Source organism: Sturnus vulgaris, chromosome 5 (assembly GCF_052056855.1).
Source record: "Sturnus vulgaris isolate bStuVul1 chromosome 5, bStuVul1.hap1, whole genome shotgun sequence".
NCBI classification, from domain to species: Eukaryota; Metazoa; Chordata; class Aves; order Passeriformes; family Sturnidae; genus Sturnus; species Sturnus vulgaris.
Window position 1 is genome coordinate 44,943,870 of NC_142247.1, and position 20,780 is coordinate 44,964,649.

General features: G+C 35.5%; 1 protein-coding gene across 3 annotated transcripts in view; it reads left to right on the top strand.

Annotated features, from left to right (window-relative positions):
* The window catches only part of MON2 (MON2 regulator of endosome-to-Golgi trafficking), a 64,849-nt gene extending 48,000 nt beyond the window's left edge, over positions 1-16,849 (top strand). For 2 of the 3 annotated variants that reach the window (XM_014890890.2, XM_088165613.1), the window contains 9 exons: positions 210-353; positions 874-891; positions 1,154-1,282; positions 3,172-3,362; positions 10,174-10,234; positions 11,536-11,659; positions 12,436-12,643; positions 13,347-13,429; positions 15,203-16,849. In XM_014890890.2, coding sequence (XP_014746376.1) covers positions 210-353; positions 874-891; positions 1,154-1,282; positions 3,172-3,362; positions 10,174-10,234; positions 11,536-11,659; positions 12,436-12,643; positions 13,347-13,429; positions 15,203-15,366 — 1,122 coding nt within the window. In that variant the 3' untranslated portion in view covers positions 15,367-16,849. The remainder of the gene's footprint in view (positions 1-209; positions 354-873; positions 892-1,153; positions 1,283-3,171; positions 3,363-10,173; positions 10,235-11,535; positions 11,660-12,435; positions 12,644-13,346; positions 13,430-15,202) is intronic. The other variant, XM_014890893.2, reaches the window with a different exon arrangement.
* Positions 16,850-20,780: the final 3,931 nt, after the last annotated feature.

Sequence of the window (20,780 nt, forward strand, 5' to 3'; positions counted from 1 at the left end):
CCAGCTATCTTGCCACTTTATTTACTTCAATAAAGTCATAAAATTTAATTTCCTTACACTATTGGAACTATACACTATCTTCATACAGCACAACTCTTGCATAGTCTTACATGGGGATTTTCTTTTTAGGAGTTCCTTGTACTGATGCAGGTGTTAAAGCAAAAGTTCAAGAAATATATATTAAACTTCTGCATTTTCTTTTAATAAAGGCTATATGTGTGGGCTCAGAAGGTATGCAGATAATGTATCCTGCAATCTTTGACCAACTGCTGGCCTTTGTAGAATTTTCCTGCAAGCCTCCACAGTATGGACAGCTGGAAACCAAGCATATTGCAAATGCTAAGTATAATCAGGTAACTAATTAGAAATCTCACTTGTGTCACTTGGCTGGTTAATCCAATTCAGCTTCAGATATAGGTTGTTCAGCAACATGCATTTGTTCAATCTGTAGAAACTTAACTGCATGTTGTGTAATTTTTTTTACATGCTCTTGTTATCTGCTTTTACTCTCTTTGCATTCTTCTTTGCTTTTATACTTTGTATTCCTTAATGTAGGAAAGGTTTGGCTTAGACACCAGACAAATGTGTCTGAATTCGTACTTGAATTAATCTAAAATAATTTGTCCTACAAGAGATACTAAATTTAACGTAGAGCCATAATAATTTTGAATGGAGAAAATTCCTGCAAGCTGCAGATTTTTGAATTGCACATGGTGTAAAGAAATGGAACGTATTCAAAAATTCTTTTTATCTGCGTACACTGCTGTTCACTGAGCATGAGCATCTGATTCAGTGTAATCGAAGAGGTAACTATTATGTATGTATTAATTTTTCTTATTCTGTTTGTCTTGCAACACAATGGAATCACACTAGATACAACTATTTGCACCGGTGAGTTAAATTTCCTTAAAGATTGTCCTAATATTGTTCTCTTGCTTAGACTGCAACATTTCTCCAACTTAAATGTACTTTACTTCAATGTAGAGTACATTTTCTTAGCCGGGCTACGTTGTATTTGCAGTTTTGTTGCTTGGACCATATTCTTAGCAAACCTTGCATGCATTAAACTGAGAGTTCAGTGCAAAACATACATTTTCTGTTCCTTAATATGTTTTCACATATGATTTAGTAATTTACTAATTCCTTTTCCTAGGCAGAATGGGTGGCATTGAATTACGTACCATTTGCAGAAAGATCATTAGAAGTTGTGGTGGACTTATACCAAAAGACAGCTTGCCATAAAGCTGTGGTAACAGAGAAGGTTCTTCAGAACATTATTAAGGTAAAAATTTGACCTACATGTGTTCTGAATTTAATGAGCTTACATAGAAAATCATGAGTTTTATTTTCAGCTAGTGTCAACAAACACTTCCTGGGAAGCTTCAAGCTGTAGTAAACAGATTGATATATTTATAAAGATGAGCAGCCAGGAATAATTTCTTTTGAATGTGGAAGGCTATTTATTAGTCTATATGTATTATTCTGAGCTGGATAGTGTCAGCATCAATATTTCAGTGTTAAGATAAAAATTAACAAATGTGTGAAGCCACAAAATTTTCATCTTTGAAAGTGTTATGCACCTGAGTGTGGTTAGTAAGCCTCCTAAAAATACAGCATTGAAGGCCAAAGCCCAGTTTCTGTAGACTAGCATAATATACTTCGGGGGCATCTGCTCTCTTACTTTTGATTTGCTTTTAATGACTTCATCTGTCAGTGTTACAGGTGACCAAATATACCTTTAAAGTGAAATTGTCAAATGCTTCATTTTTTTTTAACCATTCTATTTCAGCAAAAAAATTTAGTAAATAATAGAAGTAATATTTTCCAGAAGTCCGAAAAATAAAAAGGTATCTGACCTAGCTTGTTTGCAATGACTTGGCTGACATCAGGACTTTCCTGTATAGAAATTTAGAAGCCTGAATGTGTTTAAAACAGGTGATATTATTTGAAATCGGTTATGAATTAAATACTTTCATTTCAAAGTTAATGCAGTTGTTTTCCACTTCCATTTTAATGGGATTGGTGAAACTGATAGAAATACCACTTTTTTGTAACATTTGCAGTTGATAATAATATGATCTATTGCGATATACGAAAATGCTTTTAAATTTATTTTTCATGTCTCTAAAGCCCATGCTGATTTTGGAATTTGATTTGACATATGACCAATAACAGCAGAAAAAAAAGTTCTGTTTAACTCTAGGGTTAGATTCTAGCTGTCATAATTTTTTGCCATGAAGAGTTAATTATAATTGACTCCCTTGTGAGAGTCAGAGTGAGTCTTTCCTCCTTTTGCTTTCCTCAAATCAGACACTGCGCTATAGGCATGAGAGGCGTACATATAGTACCTGAATTTAGTCACTGTGTATTTGAAATGTCAAGTAATAATTGGTTTTCCAAGGTAACTTACTATCAGGTTATAAGGTTTGACTAACAATACTAAAAGGAATGCATATAAGTGTAAATAGTTCATATGCCTAATGTTTTAAAAATTATTAACGACTTTGTTTTATAGATATTGAAGATGACTGTCTATCTAAAAGACTTAAAATTAGCTGTGTTTTCATCTGCTTTACATTTGAGTTGTATTCTAGCTTTTATCTTAGAATTTCACTGGCTGTTCTTACTTTCAAATTTCATGTGGTTTAAGAGTCAGTAAAGACCAGATTTCTTCCAGTGTTTATGTTCCAGCATTTAAAGTTCAGCTTTACTAGGAAAAGTTTAAATTCCATGAGGCTTTTTTCTTTGAAAAAAGAAGCACTTGGGATGGCTTTAGAGGAATGAGACTGAATTCTCCAGAATATACTCGTGATAACAGACTGCCTGCAGTCTTTTAGATGTTAGGAAAGCCCATTTGTCACATTTAGCAGAAATAGTGGATGGCAATACAGAAAAAGAAAATTAATGCCTGACTTCGTAGTGTAAATGATAATGGATCAATTCTGACTTTTAACCTTGTACTTGGCTACAGACCTGTGCTTTAGCTAGCTAGTATATGATAAATTGTCTTCAGAAGTGCATTTGTAAAAGGCCATCTCTTATACTAGCAGAAAAGTTACGGTTGTATACTGCCATCTATGACAGTGCCTGCTGAGATCTTGTGCAGAAGCTTGCTGTAATCTTAGATTTGTCTGAGCAACTATAAATTTCATTTTGACTTTCATTTTGCAGACACTTAGAATACCTCTCAGTCTGAAGTACTCCTGTCCTTCTGAAAGCACATGGAAGCTAGCTGTGTCCTCTCTCCTTAAAGTTCTCTCCATTGGACTACCTGTTGCAAGGCAGCATGCATCTTCTGGAAAATTTGACAGTATGTGGCCAGAGCTAGCTAATACTTTTGAAGACTTTTTATTCACAAAAAGGTAAACGCAATTTCCTTTTTTTATTTTATTTTATAGGAAAACACTGATAAATTTGTTCACTTTATGTGTCAGTAGAGCTATTTGATATATGAAAATTGTTCTAATGAATGATGGAGAAAAGGTAACCAATCTGTCTACTTCAAAAAGCTATACTTTTAAAAAGTAGTACAAAAAAACTTTAATCAAAAGGTGAACTGTAAGAGTAAGAAAGAACTCGGCTGAACTCTCAATACAAGGCATAGTCATTCCGAACAGGACAGGGAGTTCTGCATGGACTCCCAAGGAGTTTTACTCTAAATTTGATAGTTGCTGATATGTACTCAATTTATTCCTTTCCTCACTTTGAACAGAGTCGCAACAGTATTTTTTTCTAATTAAGGTGAACAGCATTAACTATATGTATTTCTCCTGAGTTCCATCTTGAAATGGAACTCCACTTACTGTGAATTTTTGAAAATTATTTTATACACTGTTGTTCGCTTAGAAACCCATAGTTATGTTGTATTTGTTTCTACCTAAGATAAATTTACTGCACCTTAATAATTAACCACACTTTATTTGTTATACTTTATGAAAAGTGTAGCTAAATAGTCATATTTATGACTATAAAGATGGACAGATTCCTCTCAAGAATGGAACGCATTCTCAATCTACAATGGGCAGGCTGAGAAATTCCAGAAGTGAAAAATAGTAATGATCAGAGAACAGACAATTTAATCATAGAATCTTAGAATGATTTGAGTTGGAAAGGATCTCAAAGATCGTCTAGTTTCCAAACACCCTGCCACCCTTCACTAGACCAGGTTACTCAGAGCCCCATCCAGCCTGGCCTTGGATCTATTAATTTATTCAACCAAAAGGCTATAACATTAATGAAACATTGTAAATTTTCAGAATATAATAAAAGCTTGCTTCAGAGAAGAATTTTTTTGTCCCTTGGCAATGGGTAAAAATCTATTTCAGTACAACAAAGATTTCTTAGGTTAGACCTAAGGGAGCCTTTTACTCTAAGAAAGGTTAGGTATTTTAGATAATTGCATCTTCTATAAGCATCTATGGGCGAGCATCTTTTAGGAGTAGTTTAAGTATATCTAATAGTGTTTTAGAATAAAGAAAAAAGTGGAACATGAAAAATTTAATTCCCTGATTTTCAGTAACAAATGAATCTTCTTTTTAACAGAAAATAGTAAGACTCTTCAGTGCCTTATGCTAATATGCTGTGTGTTTAGTTCTGAAACACACAAAAGTCAGCAACCAAACACAGCTGTATTTACTAATGATGGATAAAATAGCAGCTTGCCCAGAACAATCAAAAAATAAATCTCAGTGAAAATTTATTTTAGAGACATATCCATTAGTGAAAATATTTGTAATAATGAATGGGTTCAGAATATCATCAATAGGGTTACATGGCTATCAGGGAAAAAACCTTCCTATTGATTTTGCATTTACTTGAAAGAAAATTCTATTAAGTAGGAGGACCTTAAAATAGAAAAGGTCATCATGATGGCTTAAAAGACACTTCAATCATCCAAATTTTTATTTTATGCTTCACTGTTTCTTTAAAGTAAAATAATCTTTGCAGTATCTTGGTTGGTTTTCTTTTCAACTGCAGTTAGTATTCTTGCTTCCATTCTGAGACAGGCAGGCCACATCTGTCCACATCCAACACCCTATAATCTATATCATTGTTGGGTTTACAGAGTTCAAGTGAAGGTTTTTCAGGTTACTCTAGAAGAATGTATGTTCACTTAAAAGTTGCTTTGGGAGTACATATTACTATTTGTTGTAGTTTAATTTGTCCTAAATATTTGGAAAGCAAATTAAACATTTCCATTCTGCTTGTTCTTAGCTGAACAAGACTGGCACTGCTACAGTTTTTTGTATTAATTGTTCATAAGTCCCGGGAAGTAAAATTATCACAGCTCTTCAGTGTAATTCAGGAAAATCCACTATCATCTGCATGATCTTTTTGGCCAAATATTTTGTCTTTTTTTTTTTTAATTTACATTGAGTGATTTATACTTTTATTTTAATGTTATTTCAAGCATAAAAATTTCATCTCAATGTGTTGCTTGCTAGAAACTACTACTCTGTATGTTAATTCTAATACCTTTTGTCATTTGTCATACATGGGCAAATATTCTCTGGAGGTAGAAAAATAGCACTTGTGTGAATATTTTGGTGCCTTATGATGTCTTTCTTGACTTAAGTCTGGTTTTGCTTCTTTAGCAACCAGAGTGTATACTATAATTTAACACACAAAATGTGTTTTAGAGAAAAATTTTCATCATAATTAAAGGCGTCCTTAGAAAAGTGCAGGAAACTTTTTTTCACTTTGAAACTTTAAGGTTCAAATTAATTTAAGGCACCAAAAATAGGCCAGTATATTATAGAACCACATGGCTGCAGCAAGATAATTTGACCTGTTAGTATGATTAATGACCACTGTCATTACTCTTTCCAGACTTGTTGTAAGCAGATGAATTTTGCTTATGTACTTTTATTTTGTGTGGCTACAGAATGTCCGTGGTTGGTTTTTTTTGTTTTGTTTTTGTTTTGTTTTGTTTTTTGCCTCCTTAATATTCCTCTTTTTCTAAATAGCAGTTTGCCTTCCAAGTGTATGATTCTCTTACATGCAGGTAGAGGTCTGTCCCTTGGTATCTTTAGGATAGATAACCTTTCTGTTTTCTCTATCAGCCTGAGCCTTGTGCTCCTAAAAAACATTAAAGCTTGAAAGGGAGTACATCTTCCTCATGTCAGTAGTCAGGATAATTAGTAATAGCAGTCATTTCTCCTTTTCTTCATCCTTTTTATTCTCCTCCTCATATTGCTACTGAAGCATGTCTCTCTTGCTGTGATGCAAGGAGGGCTCTAGAGATAGCTGTGGAAGTTCCCCACACTGAGGTAATTCTCTTCTGATTTCCTTTGCCAAAATCTTCCTGCACTTCGTGCAAGATGCTATGAGACTACCCTTGGCAAGTAGGGCAACCTGTCCTTTTTGGTTTGAAATTTGCTAAATTGTGTCTTCTAGTGGTTTATCATTGCAGCTTACTTAGTCGGTTAATTTTGTAGTTGTTCCACTTGTAAGGAAATTGAATTCAGAATTTTCAAATTTAGTGTGTTCTTTCAATTGGTTTTTTTTTGTAATTCTAATAGAAGACATATGTTAGTCATAGTGGTGCTTTATTTCAGGGTAATTTGAGAGAATCTAGTCACTGTTTTGAAAGCAACAGCAAAAATTTATTGCTGAGTGGATGTGCATGTCATCCCTCAGGTTGCAGGGGAAGGCAGTGAGAATGTACTTCCCAACTATCCATGTTAATCCTTTCTTTAAGGCCAGGCAGGTGGTATAGAACTGGTTTTAGTGTGCTTCCTGATTTATTTATATTAATAATGTGTTGTGTTTTTTAAAACTTCGGTACTACTTGGATTTTTGTCCATATCGCCAAAATCAATTAACCAAGCCACAGCTGAGGAGAGTGCTTTTAGTTAGATTTGTGACATCCAAACTTGAATTGGTTTTAGTAATTTTGCTGAACCTGACCAAGTGGCTTTACTGCAGCTGTGAGTTCTGTCATCTCTGGTGTCTTTTCAACTTGCAAATGTTTCATGCAGCATAGTGAGGTTATTAAGTTAGGTGCAGGACTGTACAAATCCTACTCAGGCCAGCATGGATTGAAAAGGTTCTGAAGCACAAAGAATTTGGGAAATGCGTTCAGTTGACTTCCCAAGAGGCTGACAGTGAGACAGAGTAACCCCATTACTGCATTATCTGGATTTTTAGCATTCTCTAACATGTCACCTCTTGTGGCAGGAATAGTTAAATATATACAGTTAGACCTAAATATGTTTAGAACTGAAAATTCACTTTCTTATACTGGAGTTCTGTAATTTTTTCCTAAGCTCTTTGTTTCAATGAAACTGGAATGTTATGTCACAAAATCCCCTTCCGTTTTTTCCTTCAGTCTTATATATTTTCATACTCCACGCTTTCCACTGTTACATGCTCAAGATGTTCTGTGCTGTTGTCTGTCCAGGCTTTATGCAAAGCTAGGTAAATGGCTTCCTTTTGTACCTTCTCTTAAAACGTTTATTCTCCAAGCCTGACTTAGCACAGCTGGGATGGTTCTAAATATGAAACATCAGCATCTCTGTAAGACTCACAAAAGCCTTAATGCAGTCAGTCCTCCTAGCAACACTGCATAACAGATTTGATTAGGTTTTTTTCTTTTAGCTTTCATTAAAATATGCAAGTGCACATTGTCTTATTTTTGTAAGCATGTTCTTCAGGTTTCTACCTGGCTGAGAACTGGGTAGAAAAATGAAGTTATTTCACTGATGTTCTAAATTTTTAACCAATATTTCAAACATTTTTCTAGTCTAACTTATAACTCTTCTAGTCATCATGGTCCTAGAAATTCTATGTGTAGATAGCCTAATATTGCTTCTGACAGTGAAAGTGAGTTGGCAGTGATTAGACAAGAGGTCTCTATAATCTAAATTAAATTAAATAAGAAATTTAAATTAAATTAAATTAACCCTCTGTGAATAGCTATATTTAAAATAGCGAACCTCCTCTGTCTTTTGGATAGATAGAATTTCAAGCCAGCTATGGGGCTAAATGAGAGAGGATACTCACTGATGTTTAAAAAGTACAAAGCACAGCAGAAATCATCTCTGCAGCTTTGTACAATGTGATATTTCAAATATAGCCAAGAGAGTCCAGGTAAATAAAAAACGAAAATGTTACTATCATAGAAAATTAACAACTTCTAAGACAGAAGTTTCAGCTTTTTAAAAAAATTTTAAAGCAAACTACGGCTGAGGAGACTCAATCTTGATTTTTCTCATAAATCAAGACGACATTTAAAATTAATACATTTCATATAACTTAATTTACAAAAAATTGTTTTCTAGTAAGAAGCTGGTCTGTTTATTATTTCATATTGTTCTTCTTTCCCAGAGGCTTTCATAGAAATGCATGTCAAGCCATTACCTACAATAAAATTCACCAAATGTATGTGTGTATGTGTGTGTATATATAATTTATTAGATCAGAAGTTTGTGCTCACATGAGGGAATTAAATGAATACTTTCCCAAAAAATGCTTCTGAACAGAGTGCAGTGCACAGCAGGACTCTGACTGGTTGTTAGGTCTTTGCTCTTGGCTCTCAAGCCCTCCCTGTTCAGTGGGGAGGGTCTGGGAGCTCTGTACTGAGGAAAGTTGCTGCATCACACTCTTACCTTTCCTGGCTCTTGACCCTCCAGTACGGTTTGGATATGTTGTGCCAGAACAGCAAAGCATTTGGCCCCTAGATATATGTATCCATACAGACAAAAATCTATTTACTTGGGAATAGTTTGCCACATGAACAAATATGTTCCATAATCTGTAGTAGATAAGGTAGATCAGATATGGATGACTGGTCAGAAAAGCTTTAACACCTCTTTAAGTAAACCTCAGCTCAGAGGTGAGTCATAAATCAGGAAGTGTCAGACTGAAATCTTCCCATGTATTTCAACATGACTTGCATTTCTATACGTCATAATAGCTTACATTACTGTTTAAAGCTTTTGCAAACTTAACAACTCTGTGTTAGAAAATACAGCTACTTAATATTTTATTTTATTCTGTGTTTTCAACATAAAATTCCAGACTTCCTGATTGCCTAATACACAACCCAGTAATAAATACAATAATTTCATATTTTATTCGTTGTGTTTTTTCTAGTCATACATGTAACACATGTCCATTTCATAGATAAAGTGATCTAGACTTTATCTGCTTAAAGTCTCTTTAAGGAGCAGAGGTGTATTTATTTTTCAAGTAGAAACATTGATACATACATAATACATTCCTAATTCATAATACATTCCAAAACTGAAAATTAGCTGTAGGTGTGAAGACTGATCTTCTGGTGTGTTATGCTAAGTATTCAGAAGATGGGGGGAAAAAAGCCTATCTCAGAAAAATCTTGCTCGTCTTTGTCAGCCAACATACAGGAGCACTGGAAGAAAAAATCACGCAAAACAAAACGTCTGTCAACTAAACTAATCAGATTTGAATGAGATTTCAAAACCTTCAAAGTCATTAAACTTTCATTAAAATTGGCAATGAGATGGGGGAGTCAGGCCCAGATGAGTACCCTAATGAGGACAAGATTGGCATAGGTCCACAGTCCTATCCTGGGCAGCTGCTTTGCTTGTGAGCATGTGCTTAGCTCTGAACTACCCACCACAGGGTCTGTTGACTTGCTTCTGGACATTTCATCTGAAAATAAATTCATATATATATATAAATATATATATATATATATATATATATATATATATATATATATATATATATATATATATATATATATATATATATATATATATATATATATATAATGGAAGAACTCCAGAAAGTTCTAAATTTCTTCAAAAGTATTGTTAATAAAATGGGGATTTCTCTTAATAAAATTCATTAAGACTGAGAACAAATGCATCATTTCAGTTAGGGGAAAAGGACATGGTAATATCCCATTAATGAAAAATGTTTCATTAGTGTAGAAGAAAATGTAAAATTTAAAAAAAAAATTCAAGATGTACCAGTGAAACTCAAAATCATTTTTCTTGCGTAGTGAGTGAAAAAGACTAGGTTGCTCAAAGCCCCCACCCAACCTGACCTTCTGATCATTAATCATTACTATATAACAGTACCAACTTGCTGCATGTAATAACTGTAAATGTAATGCACTTTCCCATACTTATCTCCTTACACATGTTGTAAATTTAAAGTGTAACATAGTATGTTTATTTTTAGTACACCTCCTGATAATCTCTCAATTCAAGAATTTCAGAAGAATGAGAGTATTGATGTTGAGGTAAGGAGCCTATAACAAATATACCGTTGAAATTAACAAGTTAGTGACATTCACAAGTTGCATTTTGTTCTGAAATAATTTCTTAGTTACTCTTTCATTACTTTTTCTGTGATATTGTTTTCATTTTTGAAAACATGACAGAAAATTCATAGGTCCAGAATTCAGCTGCATCAGGATGATACAAAAAGTAGGAAGGAAATGGGATGGCAAAAACTATTTCTTGTCATCTCAGCTTCTAAACAGTATAAACTGGCTAAATCAGAATGTGTTTCTGCCTCTAACTCATTATGTGATCCTTATTTATTATGTTATTGCTGAGCATTTACAATGGTATTTGGAGACTACAGAGAAAGCTGACAATTAAACCTGAAATGAGTGCCCTCTGTGTTGAGGGAGCAGTCAGCAAAAATTCATTTTTTCTTAGACATTGTTGCCCTTAAGATGTGTTCTCTATACTGAGAAGCTTTGGCATAAATGAGAAATTATATGTAGTTTGTGCAGCACAGAGATCGCTGTAATTGTAAAGAGATAATGTTTGGTTGCATAAGGCCAAAGAAAATTAGAAGAGGATACCTGAAGTGAAGAGGGACTTCTTTTGCTCCAAGACAAAAAAAATGTGGCAGAACAGAGATTAGGGGTACAAAGTAAAAGGAGTTGCAGAGAAGATACGGCAGTATCTGTGGTTTCATTACCTGTCATCTTTCCAGAGGGGTGGCTGGGACACAAAAATATCTGGATGAAAAGTGAGAGTGGTTCTGCGTTCAGTGAGCAGAACTCTCAAATCTGATGCAGTAATTTATGGACGTCTAAATCCATTTTGTTCCTGAATGGAAGCATCAAGACAAGGATAGAGAGCATTTCTGTTAACATGTATTGCCTTCAGCTTGTTTAGAAAATTAACACATTTGTTTTGCTTTGCAGATGTGACATTTCTAGGGATGGGTATGTGTGTTAATGTCATAGAGAGGGTATTGAATTGGGGTGGAGGGAGAGAGAGATTCCTAATGTTAGATCTTCTCTTTTCAAAACCATAAATTTGACTTGAAGAATATACTTAAAATGTCATTTGAAATCTGATCAGAAGCTCTGGCAAAAGTGGCAGGGGGAAAGGTTTTTATTCAATTAGTTTAATGTCCCATGCAAGACCACACTTTTGGACATACCAGCAGATTTTAAATGCTAGCAATAGAAGATTTTGCAAAGTCTAATTAGGCCTTTGTTACTTGTTAAGTGTTTCTTCGTAGTAGATTTACAGTTTTAGTATTTATAAAACCAATATAAATATATGTAATTTATTTTAGGTGGTGCAGCTTATCAGCACAGAGATACTGCCATATGCTAATTTTATTCCTAAGGAATTTGTTGGCCAGATAATGACTATGCTCAATAAAGGCTCAATACATTCTCAGTCATCCTCCTTTACAGGTATGGTACCTGAATGACAAAAATTACAGTGTTTAAATCTACTAGAAAATAATTAAAATGTTGCGCATACTTATTATGATAAATACTTGAAGTTGCCTGGCACATATTCAGTATAGACTGTTTGATATCCAGATTTTTTTATGAATTATATCTTGTGGAACTTGCCAAGATTTCCTTGCAATTTTTAAAAAATTACTTCCTTACTGCTTGGACAGTATCATATATAGTATTGTACTTGTGTTACCTTCTACACAGTTTATTTTCCTTTGTGCCAATTCTAATAATAATTTCAGGCACTTGTAAGACAGACATCCTGTTCTTAAAACCTAAATGACCTTAATGTAACTATACAGGTGTACCTAGCCAGATGCCTTCTCTGCCTTTAAGAAAACGCTTTTGTAGGGGTTTTTGGAAAGATTAAAAAAACAGACATAAGCCATTATATAGAAAAATACTTAAATTGTACAGTAACAAGTATTTATGATGTAGGAATGAGTTTGTTGTTTTAACATGATTTCATGTATTTTATAATTAAAGTAATGTCAGGTATGTGACATGTTACTGAGGATGTGGCATAATTCATCTCTTATGTTCAGAACTACCGTGATTTTTGCACAGTCATTTTTTCTTAGAACATATTCTTAATATTTGTTCTTATCACTGTTAATATTTTTAATACTAGAGGAGCGATAACCTTTTCTCAGCATATAATAAGCGGATTGAAATGCAGCATCATGCACACTGCACAATTGAAATGAATCGTTTTATTTTGACAGAAGCTGAAATAGATATTCGAATGAGAGAGGAGTTTTCTAAGGTGTGTTTCGAAACACTGCTCCAGTTTTCATTCAGTAATAAAGTCACAACTCCTCAAGAAGGCTACATCTCTAGAATGGCACTTTCTGTGCTCTTGAAAAGGTCACAGGATGTATTGCATCGTTACATAGAAGATGAGAGATTGAGTGGCAGATGTCCTCTTCCACGGTATGTGCATTGTCTTTAGAAAATAAAGGTATTACCAGGACTTAATGAGACGAAGTTTGCATTCAAAAATACCATTTAGTCGTGAAAAAAATGAGGGGGGCGGGAGAGAATGAAATTTTAAAGGCAGGGAAATGTTTATAGGGAAGATATTTCAAAGAGAATGCTGGGACCCAGTATGTTTTTAAAAACCTTTAAGTAACAATGGTCATAATCTGTGCTGTTACACCAGTTTTCAGTTACTGAAACAATGTTTCTAATATATCTAGCATTATATTTCCGAAATTTGATTTCCTTTTATTCCCAGTAGAGCTATGTGTAGTTTCTAAATTGAGAGGTGAATAGAATCTCCTCAAAAATGAAACATCCAAACAGCAATACTGTGAATCATTACTCAAATAATTGTTCTTGAAATGGAAAAACTAGACTGAAAAACTAAGAAATTCTTTAAAATGGGAATTTACTTGAAATTCACTTCAGTTTTGAAGGTTTTGGTCATGAATATGGAAGTTGATTATGTTAGCCTTATCACATACTTTGATGAGTGTTTTCAGATTGAGATTTGTATGGTGTTACTTTTTCCAGTATCAAAGTTAAAGCTGTGCTAGCTGAGACAACAGCAATGATGGTGGGAAAGTTTTTCTGTAAAACTTACTTTCTTGCAACAAAAATGAGTAGTTGACTGTTTGCATTTTTTCATTTGTAGGCAGCAAGTAACAGAAATCATATTTGTTTTAAAAGCTGTCAGTACTCTCATAGATTCACTTAAAAAGACTCAACCTGAAAATGGTAAGTTACTGTTAAATAACACAGTTCTAAACAAGGTAACGTTATATCTGCCCCAAAGATGTATTTCTTATTTCTGTTAGTAGTCGTCCCATAAATTTGAAAGAAAAGTGTACTCTATAAGAGTCTGTAATTCTTTGTATATGTAGGAGACGGAAAGAAACTCCACAGTTTTTCCAGTACAACTAAAAGGACCTAAGATATGTTTAAAAAAAGACAAAACTTCTTTTTATGGTGTCCTTTATTAGATAAAGCTTAGGATCTTCTGAAAACAAAGAAAAAAAAAATCTATAGAATATTAGTGGAATTCTTAAATATATGAAGCTTGGCTAGATCCTCTTTTCCTTCTCATGATACTTTTTTAGGTTGCTATAGATCGTGTTCACGTAGATGCACTCTGCAGTTAAAGGGATGTACAAGTTAAATGCAGATACAGGCTGGTAGATACTTACACTCGTGGTCTTGCTTTCCCACTCTTCCTGCTCTATTGTCTTCTGTCCCCTGAACTGACCTTAGCTCATTGATGCCCGAGTAAATGGTTGACAGGTGTATTTAAAGGGCTGAATCAAATGAAAGACCTCAGCTTAATTTATAATCACCTATCCTTTTCCTCCTGTAAGCTGCACTCTGGTAGGCATGGAGAGTTCTTGGAAGGAAACTTAATCATGAGTCTTGGTTAAATCCACTGCATTGGACTCTGAAATTCTGACAGAATTATGTATACAACATTTCCCTCTACCTCCCTGCTTTTGATATTAGGAGGAACAGAAAAAAACCCCACCTTTTTAATCCCGAAACAAACAAACAAATAAACAAAGTGGATTTCTGGAAAGAGGCAGTGCCTCATTAGCATCATCACTGAGCAGGCAGGGAGGGTTATGATGTGGTTTCCAAGGTTCTGCCAAAAGTCTGCAAAAGTCTTCCAAAAGTCTGCAGGCAGAGCTGTGCATAGGATGCATAAAGACTTTTGGCTAACCCTGAAGCTAACTGAAGTGCTGCTTTGGTGGGTCTTCCTCTTAGAGGGATAGAGAAGCCAACTCAGCTGGACTTCCCCACATCCTCTTCCTGCAATGAGAGACACACTTCCCCTGGTCCATATGCAGCAATGCTTGCCAACCCCCCCCCCCCTACTTTCTTAGAAAGAGAACCACTGGACAAATGACAGAATTGTTTCACTCCAACTTCTTCTACCTTTTAATAGTTTTACTTATCTAATTATTAATGTTGTCTGAAGCCAGGGGTTTGTTTTCTTTTGAAAGCAGAGCTAAAACAGATACCAAGGAAGTGACATTATAATAAGAATCATGCTACAATGTTTAATTTTACTTGTTGGACTAACAAAACTTTGCCATGGATATTTTTTGTCTTTGTCCTTTGCTTTCTATAGCTGTTATAATCTGAAATTATCTCAAATAAATAGAAAGTCTCATTGCTGACAATTTTGCAAAAGTGAAATGTGCATTCAGTTCAATTTTCTGTCAATAGCTGAGAAAAGCAGGCAGAAAATGCATGTGTATTACAGATTGAATAGCAGTATTATCTTAAATTTGTCCGTTCTTCAGAGACATGGTAAATGGCTCATATGTAGAAACACAAATGGTTCTCCTGCAGAAATCCTGGTCTATATCTGCGTGGATGCCATAGTGTCTGTATAGCACTAAGTACCTATGTTTAGGCACACTGTGAATCTGCCATTACTTAGAGGTATTGGAAAAAATCCATTGTCAGTATTTGGACAGTGGTAAGTGATTCAGTCTGTTCTTTTCTTCCCTGCAGTTGATGCTAGCACATGGGCACAAGTTATTGCCTTGTACCCGACTTTAGTAGAATGTATCACCTGCTCATCCTCAGAAGTGTGCTCTGCTTTGAAGGAAGCACTGGTTCCCTTTAAGGACTTCATGCACCCACCAGCAGCCAAGGTACAGAATGGAGAATCTTGACCCCATAAAACTTCTTTTTTACTCTTGAAGGGAATATCCAAAAATATTTGCTCCTGGGTGAAATTTCTCTGAGGAAATCTCTTGTGACTAGTACTTTGGCAACCAGTGCTGCCTGCCTCTTAACTGTACTAACAAGAGCTCAGTAAGTTGTGAATACAGGCTTTATCTCAAAGATTCCAGAGTGAGTAGCAATGCAAACCTTTAATACATTTAACTGACTAGTTGGAATAATTTATAATCTAATGTACTTGCTACAGTATCTTGAAGTGGTGATTGAAAAGTGGGCTTATGTACAGCTTGTTGTGTATGTGTTAATGATGTAATTAAAAACATTTCAATTCAGTCAGATTTATTAGGCTGGTGTTTTGCACCCTTTTTTGAAGTAAAAATTGTACTAAAATTTTATGCAAGATGGTACTGTAACATTCCATATATCTGTAACCAGCCTTTGTAAACAAAGGGAACTGATATACTTGTGTGTATAATAAATGGTACAGTTATGTATAAAATAGTTGCATTTATTATTTAAGTTCTTTTAAAAAATATTGATAATGTCAAATGCTTGAAAATGTATTTATTATTAATAAGTTATATGCTTGCATTTTTACTTACAGTTTGCCTTCTAAATTGCCAGATATGCTCATTCATATCTGATCATGTTAGTTTTTGCTTAATTGAATGTATCTTCTTTGTGGCCATCGGACATCTGCAAAGGGTCATATAACAAAAGATTGAAGCAAGCAGTCAGAGTCTGCTGATCTCAAACTTCAGAGCAGTTGACCTGAAATATGTTTGAATATGCAGAAATCCACTGTAGCACTTCAACACTACCATACCTCACTTCATAATAAATTTGTTTCAAGATGTTTGTTCTACTTAACTCTATCCATTTTTGCAGTTGCAGCCTTGCTTTAAAAAGAAAACAAACATATTTGAGGGTTGTTAGCCTTTTTTGACCTTCTTGACAAGTATCACAGTTTTTGAATCATGACCCAGGAAAGGCAAGTTCAAATATCTAAAATACTTGGCTGTAATATTTTGTTGAATAATTTTAAGTGTTTTGTCTTGCAATGTCTTTTCAACCCCCCAAAAATGTTCTAATCTTTTAATTATAAACTGTTTCTGATAAAAACCATGAGAAGTGTATTTTTGAAGACAGTTAGAAATGCAGTCAAATCTCTCATTAAGTAAGTGTGAATTTGTTTCACTTTAACCTAATACACAGTTGAAGCAACCCACTTTAAAAACAATACTATTAAAAGTTTGTTATCTAGCATTTAAACTCTTATTTTATGAATTTTGATTTCAATAATGTTTCACCTGTATTCACATTTTTCATCTGTGACATGAAAGCACAAAGGCCAAATGTAAAAAAAATATAGACAGGTGCCTTTCTATGGATTTCAGAATTTCAGAGCTTACTTTTAGGGTTTTGTTTCTTCAAGTCTTTTGTAGATAATAAAATATTGTCATGCATAAGAAATAGTATTACATCTCTTTGCTTTGCACTTTCCTCACTGAAGGAGCACTGATTGGCACATGTGGATAGGTGTGAAAGTTGTAGAAGCTTCAGGTGGAAGGTGTGATGAACTGGTCAGGGTTACCCTGCAGGAGTAATGTTCTCCAGGCAGTTCTTTGGACAGTTTGCTCCCACAGGTCTCCAGTTTATGCTGCTTTTTAAAAGCTTTCCATTTCAAAGAATGGTAATTGTCAAACCTGAATAGTTTTAAGACAATACACAGTTTACATTAAGGAAACAAATGTTTCTTGTTAATAGAATTTATTTGTGTCAAAATACCTTCTCTGGAGGAGCAGTTCCTGCAGATACAAGTAACAACATCATCCATACTCTGAAAGTGAAACCTGACAACTGCTCTCCTAATTAGTGGAAGTCGAGGTCATTAAAGAAACAAACTGCAGGACAGGAAAGAAGGGAATTAATTTGTTTTGGAATATATAAGTATGCAGTCCAAGCTATGGGTGAATTTGTTTCTAATTAGTTTCAAATGGATTTTTCAGTGATAATACAGATGCATTTGTCTACTGAGGCAAATCTTTATCTGTAATTCAAAAAGGGGTGCATGAGTCTTTCTTCACTCTAGAGCTTATACTACTTTACACCTATGAATATTAATCTTCAAAAGGTTTTGAAATAAACTACCAATGAGCTAACTTACTATCCTTTCCTCTTAATTGCAAAATGAATAATATCTGTGCTATTTGAGGCATGTTTTGGATGTGCAATCTGAGCTTGACCGTATTAAAATTGCTTTTTTGTATTTTGTATAAATAGTTAGAAAACTAAGAACAAAGCTACTTAGTATAGAAAATGTTTTCATTGGCTAATTTTGTCTGTGAGCAAGAATTATTCCCTTTACTATGCCTTCTTCTCCAACACTCAAATATTTCTTCCAACTTGAAATATCAATTACTCTTTTCTATTTGTACTTTTTGCTAAGCATTCTTAGGGCTTGAGGCAAGCAGCATTTTTGAATGTTTCAGTTTCACATTTTTACATGTTTCTAGCAAGGTAAATCTTGTTCTAGAAGAAATTGAATTAATTTAACATTACCTGTTGAGTAGATCCATGTCCAAGTTCATTTCAAGTCTGTAGGGTTGCTTAATCATGAGAATTAAAACCTGTGGACATTTTCAGGATGGGGCCTGCAGTGTGTTGCTGAAGTCAGCTAAAAAAGTGATACAGTTGACTATATAGAAATGTGTCAGCTGGAAGTTAGAAGATAAGCATTAATTGCTTATTAAGTGTAACCACAATCTCCACCTTTTTCCTTCTTGTTCACAACTTTAAAAAAATATGTGGATGGGAATCCAAAGAGAAAATTATTAGTTTATTAGCATGTTCATATCAAGACTTTGGATTACTTGGGAAAACCTGTATGTCTCAGTGCCATGACCATTGCCTTAACGTACATGAGGATTTAAGATTGCATAGTAACTGATTATGAAAAAAGAACAGATGTCTCAAGCTGAGAAGTTCTTAGAGAAAGTCTTATTCCTAGAAGTAACCTACAGTAGTTATTTGCTTATCATCAGAGAAGCTTATCAAACTGGACATCTGTTTTGTTCCTTCGTACATGAGCCTGCTGCTCCACCCGCTTTATTGGTGAACTGTGGAATGTTTCTGGACATTAAACCACATGAAACACATGGTCACTGTTAGTTACTTACAGGAGTAAATAAGAGTATGTCTGTGAAACTTGTGTAGTTTATCACGGTACTCTGCAGATGGAGTTCTTTTTTTGCCCAGGTTGAGTTGTTTCTTCTTGCCAAAGAGCAAATCTTCTCATAGCTGGCCTTGAACTCTTCAGGCACGATACCTTTAGTGAGGCTAATGCCTTTCTTTTCCACACGATGGCAAACACAAGTACTAGTCATCAGTGTATTTTACAGAAACTCATTTAGCAGCACAAGGTATGAGTGTTCTTGGGACGAGGGAGGAGGAAAGCACATTTTCTACTTGTCTGTTTCTGTATAGCTCAGTTCTGTGTCTCTTCACTGGTTGTTCACCTCACATTTGCAGCTAGCTACTCATTTTCTGTATGGGTAGGCAACCTTCAGCTTCAGTCCTCCTGAATAAGGTGAGGCTCTACCAACTTGAGAAGAAATTGCTGTGCACAGCTGCCTTGTGAGCAGTGCACATTTTGACTGTGCTACTGCTACAGGCCCAGTAAAACAGCTTAGAGTGGGGTGTGTCAGAAAGTTCCAAATAATGCAGCTCTAGTGTGTAGGTTATGTTTGAATTGGAATCCAAAATAGTGCAGGCATTGTCTATATCTGTAGGTGAAAACCATTTAACCATCAGCAAAATATTGATATGATATTTTTATTCCCCAAGAAAAGCTTATTTTCTTCCTGGATTTTCACCCCTACCTTCTGACAGTGCTTCCTGTGTGTGCTTCAGTTATAACTTTTGGAGGCAGGGACTCTTTGTCTATACAAAATTTTGTATATTAAGGCAAGTACAAGCCCAATAAAAATAATTGTTAGTGTAGAACACAGATTTCATTTGGAAAATAGATGCTCTTTAGAGTTCATAGCTGAGTTGTGTTCAGATTTATGTCATATTCAAAGTATCTGACTGCTGTCTAATTTAGGACAGAGAACATTACACCCACTAGGAACCAATTGCTGGGATCAATAATGACTACAGCAGCAGCAAATGAGCAAAGTATTGGATGTGTGGTTTAAGATGACTTGTGTAAGAAAAGAAAGTGAAATTAAATATTCACAATTCTTGGGGAAGAGGGAGAACCTCAAAAAAATGACTGGACTTGAAGAAGGCAGACCACAGAAAATTGCTGAGATCCCACAGAAGACAACTCTGAAGTAAGAGCGGAACTGAGGAGATAAGACAGTTTCTCGGAGATGTGAAGGTCATGACTGAAAGTGTGTGCCAGACTGTCTCGGTTTGAAAGACAGGTATGGTCTAAGGAAAGGCAGGAGCCCCTTTTCTGCGATGCAGAGTGCAATCCCCCTCCCTTTTAATTATTTTAGGTCCAATTCAGACACCTTCAGGCAGGAGATATGGGGATGAGAATAACAGTTCTTTACTGGTATTTAACAAAGCAGAAAAAAAACAACAACAGCTATAAAAATTGGCAACAGAAACAGTCTAGCTCCACTCCAGTCCCTTCTGGCCGCAGGCCGTCTCCCTGTGCTGTTACCGGTGCTGTGGGGGCAGGGCAGGTCCCGCGCAGTTGAAGAGGGCTGGGTGATGGCGGCCGCGGCCCAGGGGAGAGAGAGGATGGGGAAAGTTACTCCCCCCTCACGGTGTCGGTCGTGGTGCTCAGCAGAGTGTCCGGAGGTAGTAGGGTGAGCTGGGAGAGCCGCGGAGCGATGTCCAAAGGCAGGGAGCGTGGATCTCAGCGCTGGGATGACAGGGGAAGATGCCAGAGCAGAGCCCAGGTTGTCTTCCCACTCCAGGAGCCAAGCGAGAGAGCGTCCCCCGCTCCAGACCCCCCTATCCCACCTTTCCTTTTCCGGTTCCCCCCCCTCCCCCTCCAGCCACCCCCCTACGAGAGAACATTATCTGTCGTTTTAGGGTGTAGCCACAATTACTTAGCATAACAATGGGAGAAATTCCACAGAAAGAAAAGCGAAGCATTCAACCCCCAACACAGACAAACTGTCATAAGAGACCAGCTCAGTTAAACAAGGAATTTCATCGACTTGAAACAGTGAGGGGAGGCCTATGAAAGATGGAAAATCAGATACCACCAAAGATGAGTGTTAACAGATAGGGATGAAAGTAATTACACCTGTCAACTAACAGAATAAATGCATGAGTAGTAAAAGGTTTGTACTAACAAAAGTGCTGACTACCAAAAAGGGTATGGCTGTTTACACTGGGTGATGGTGCTTGGTTCAGAGCTGCAATTTGTGTGTTGAATTTT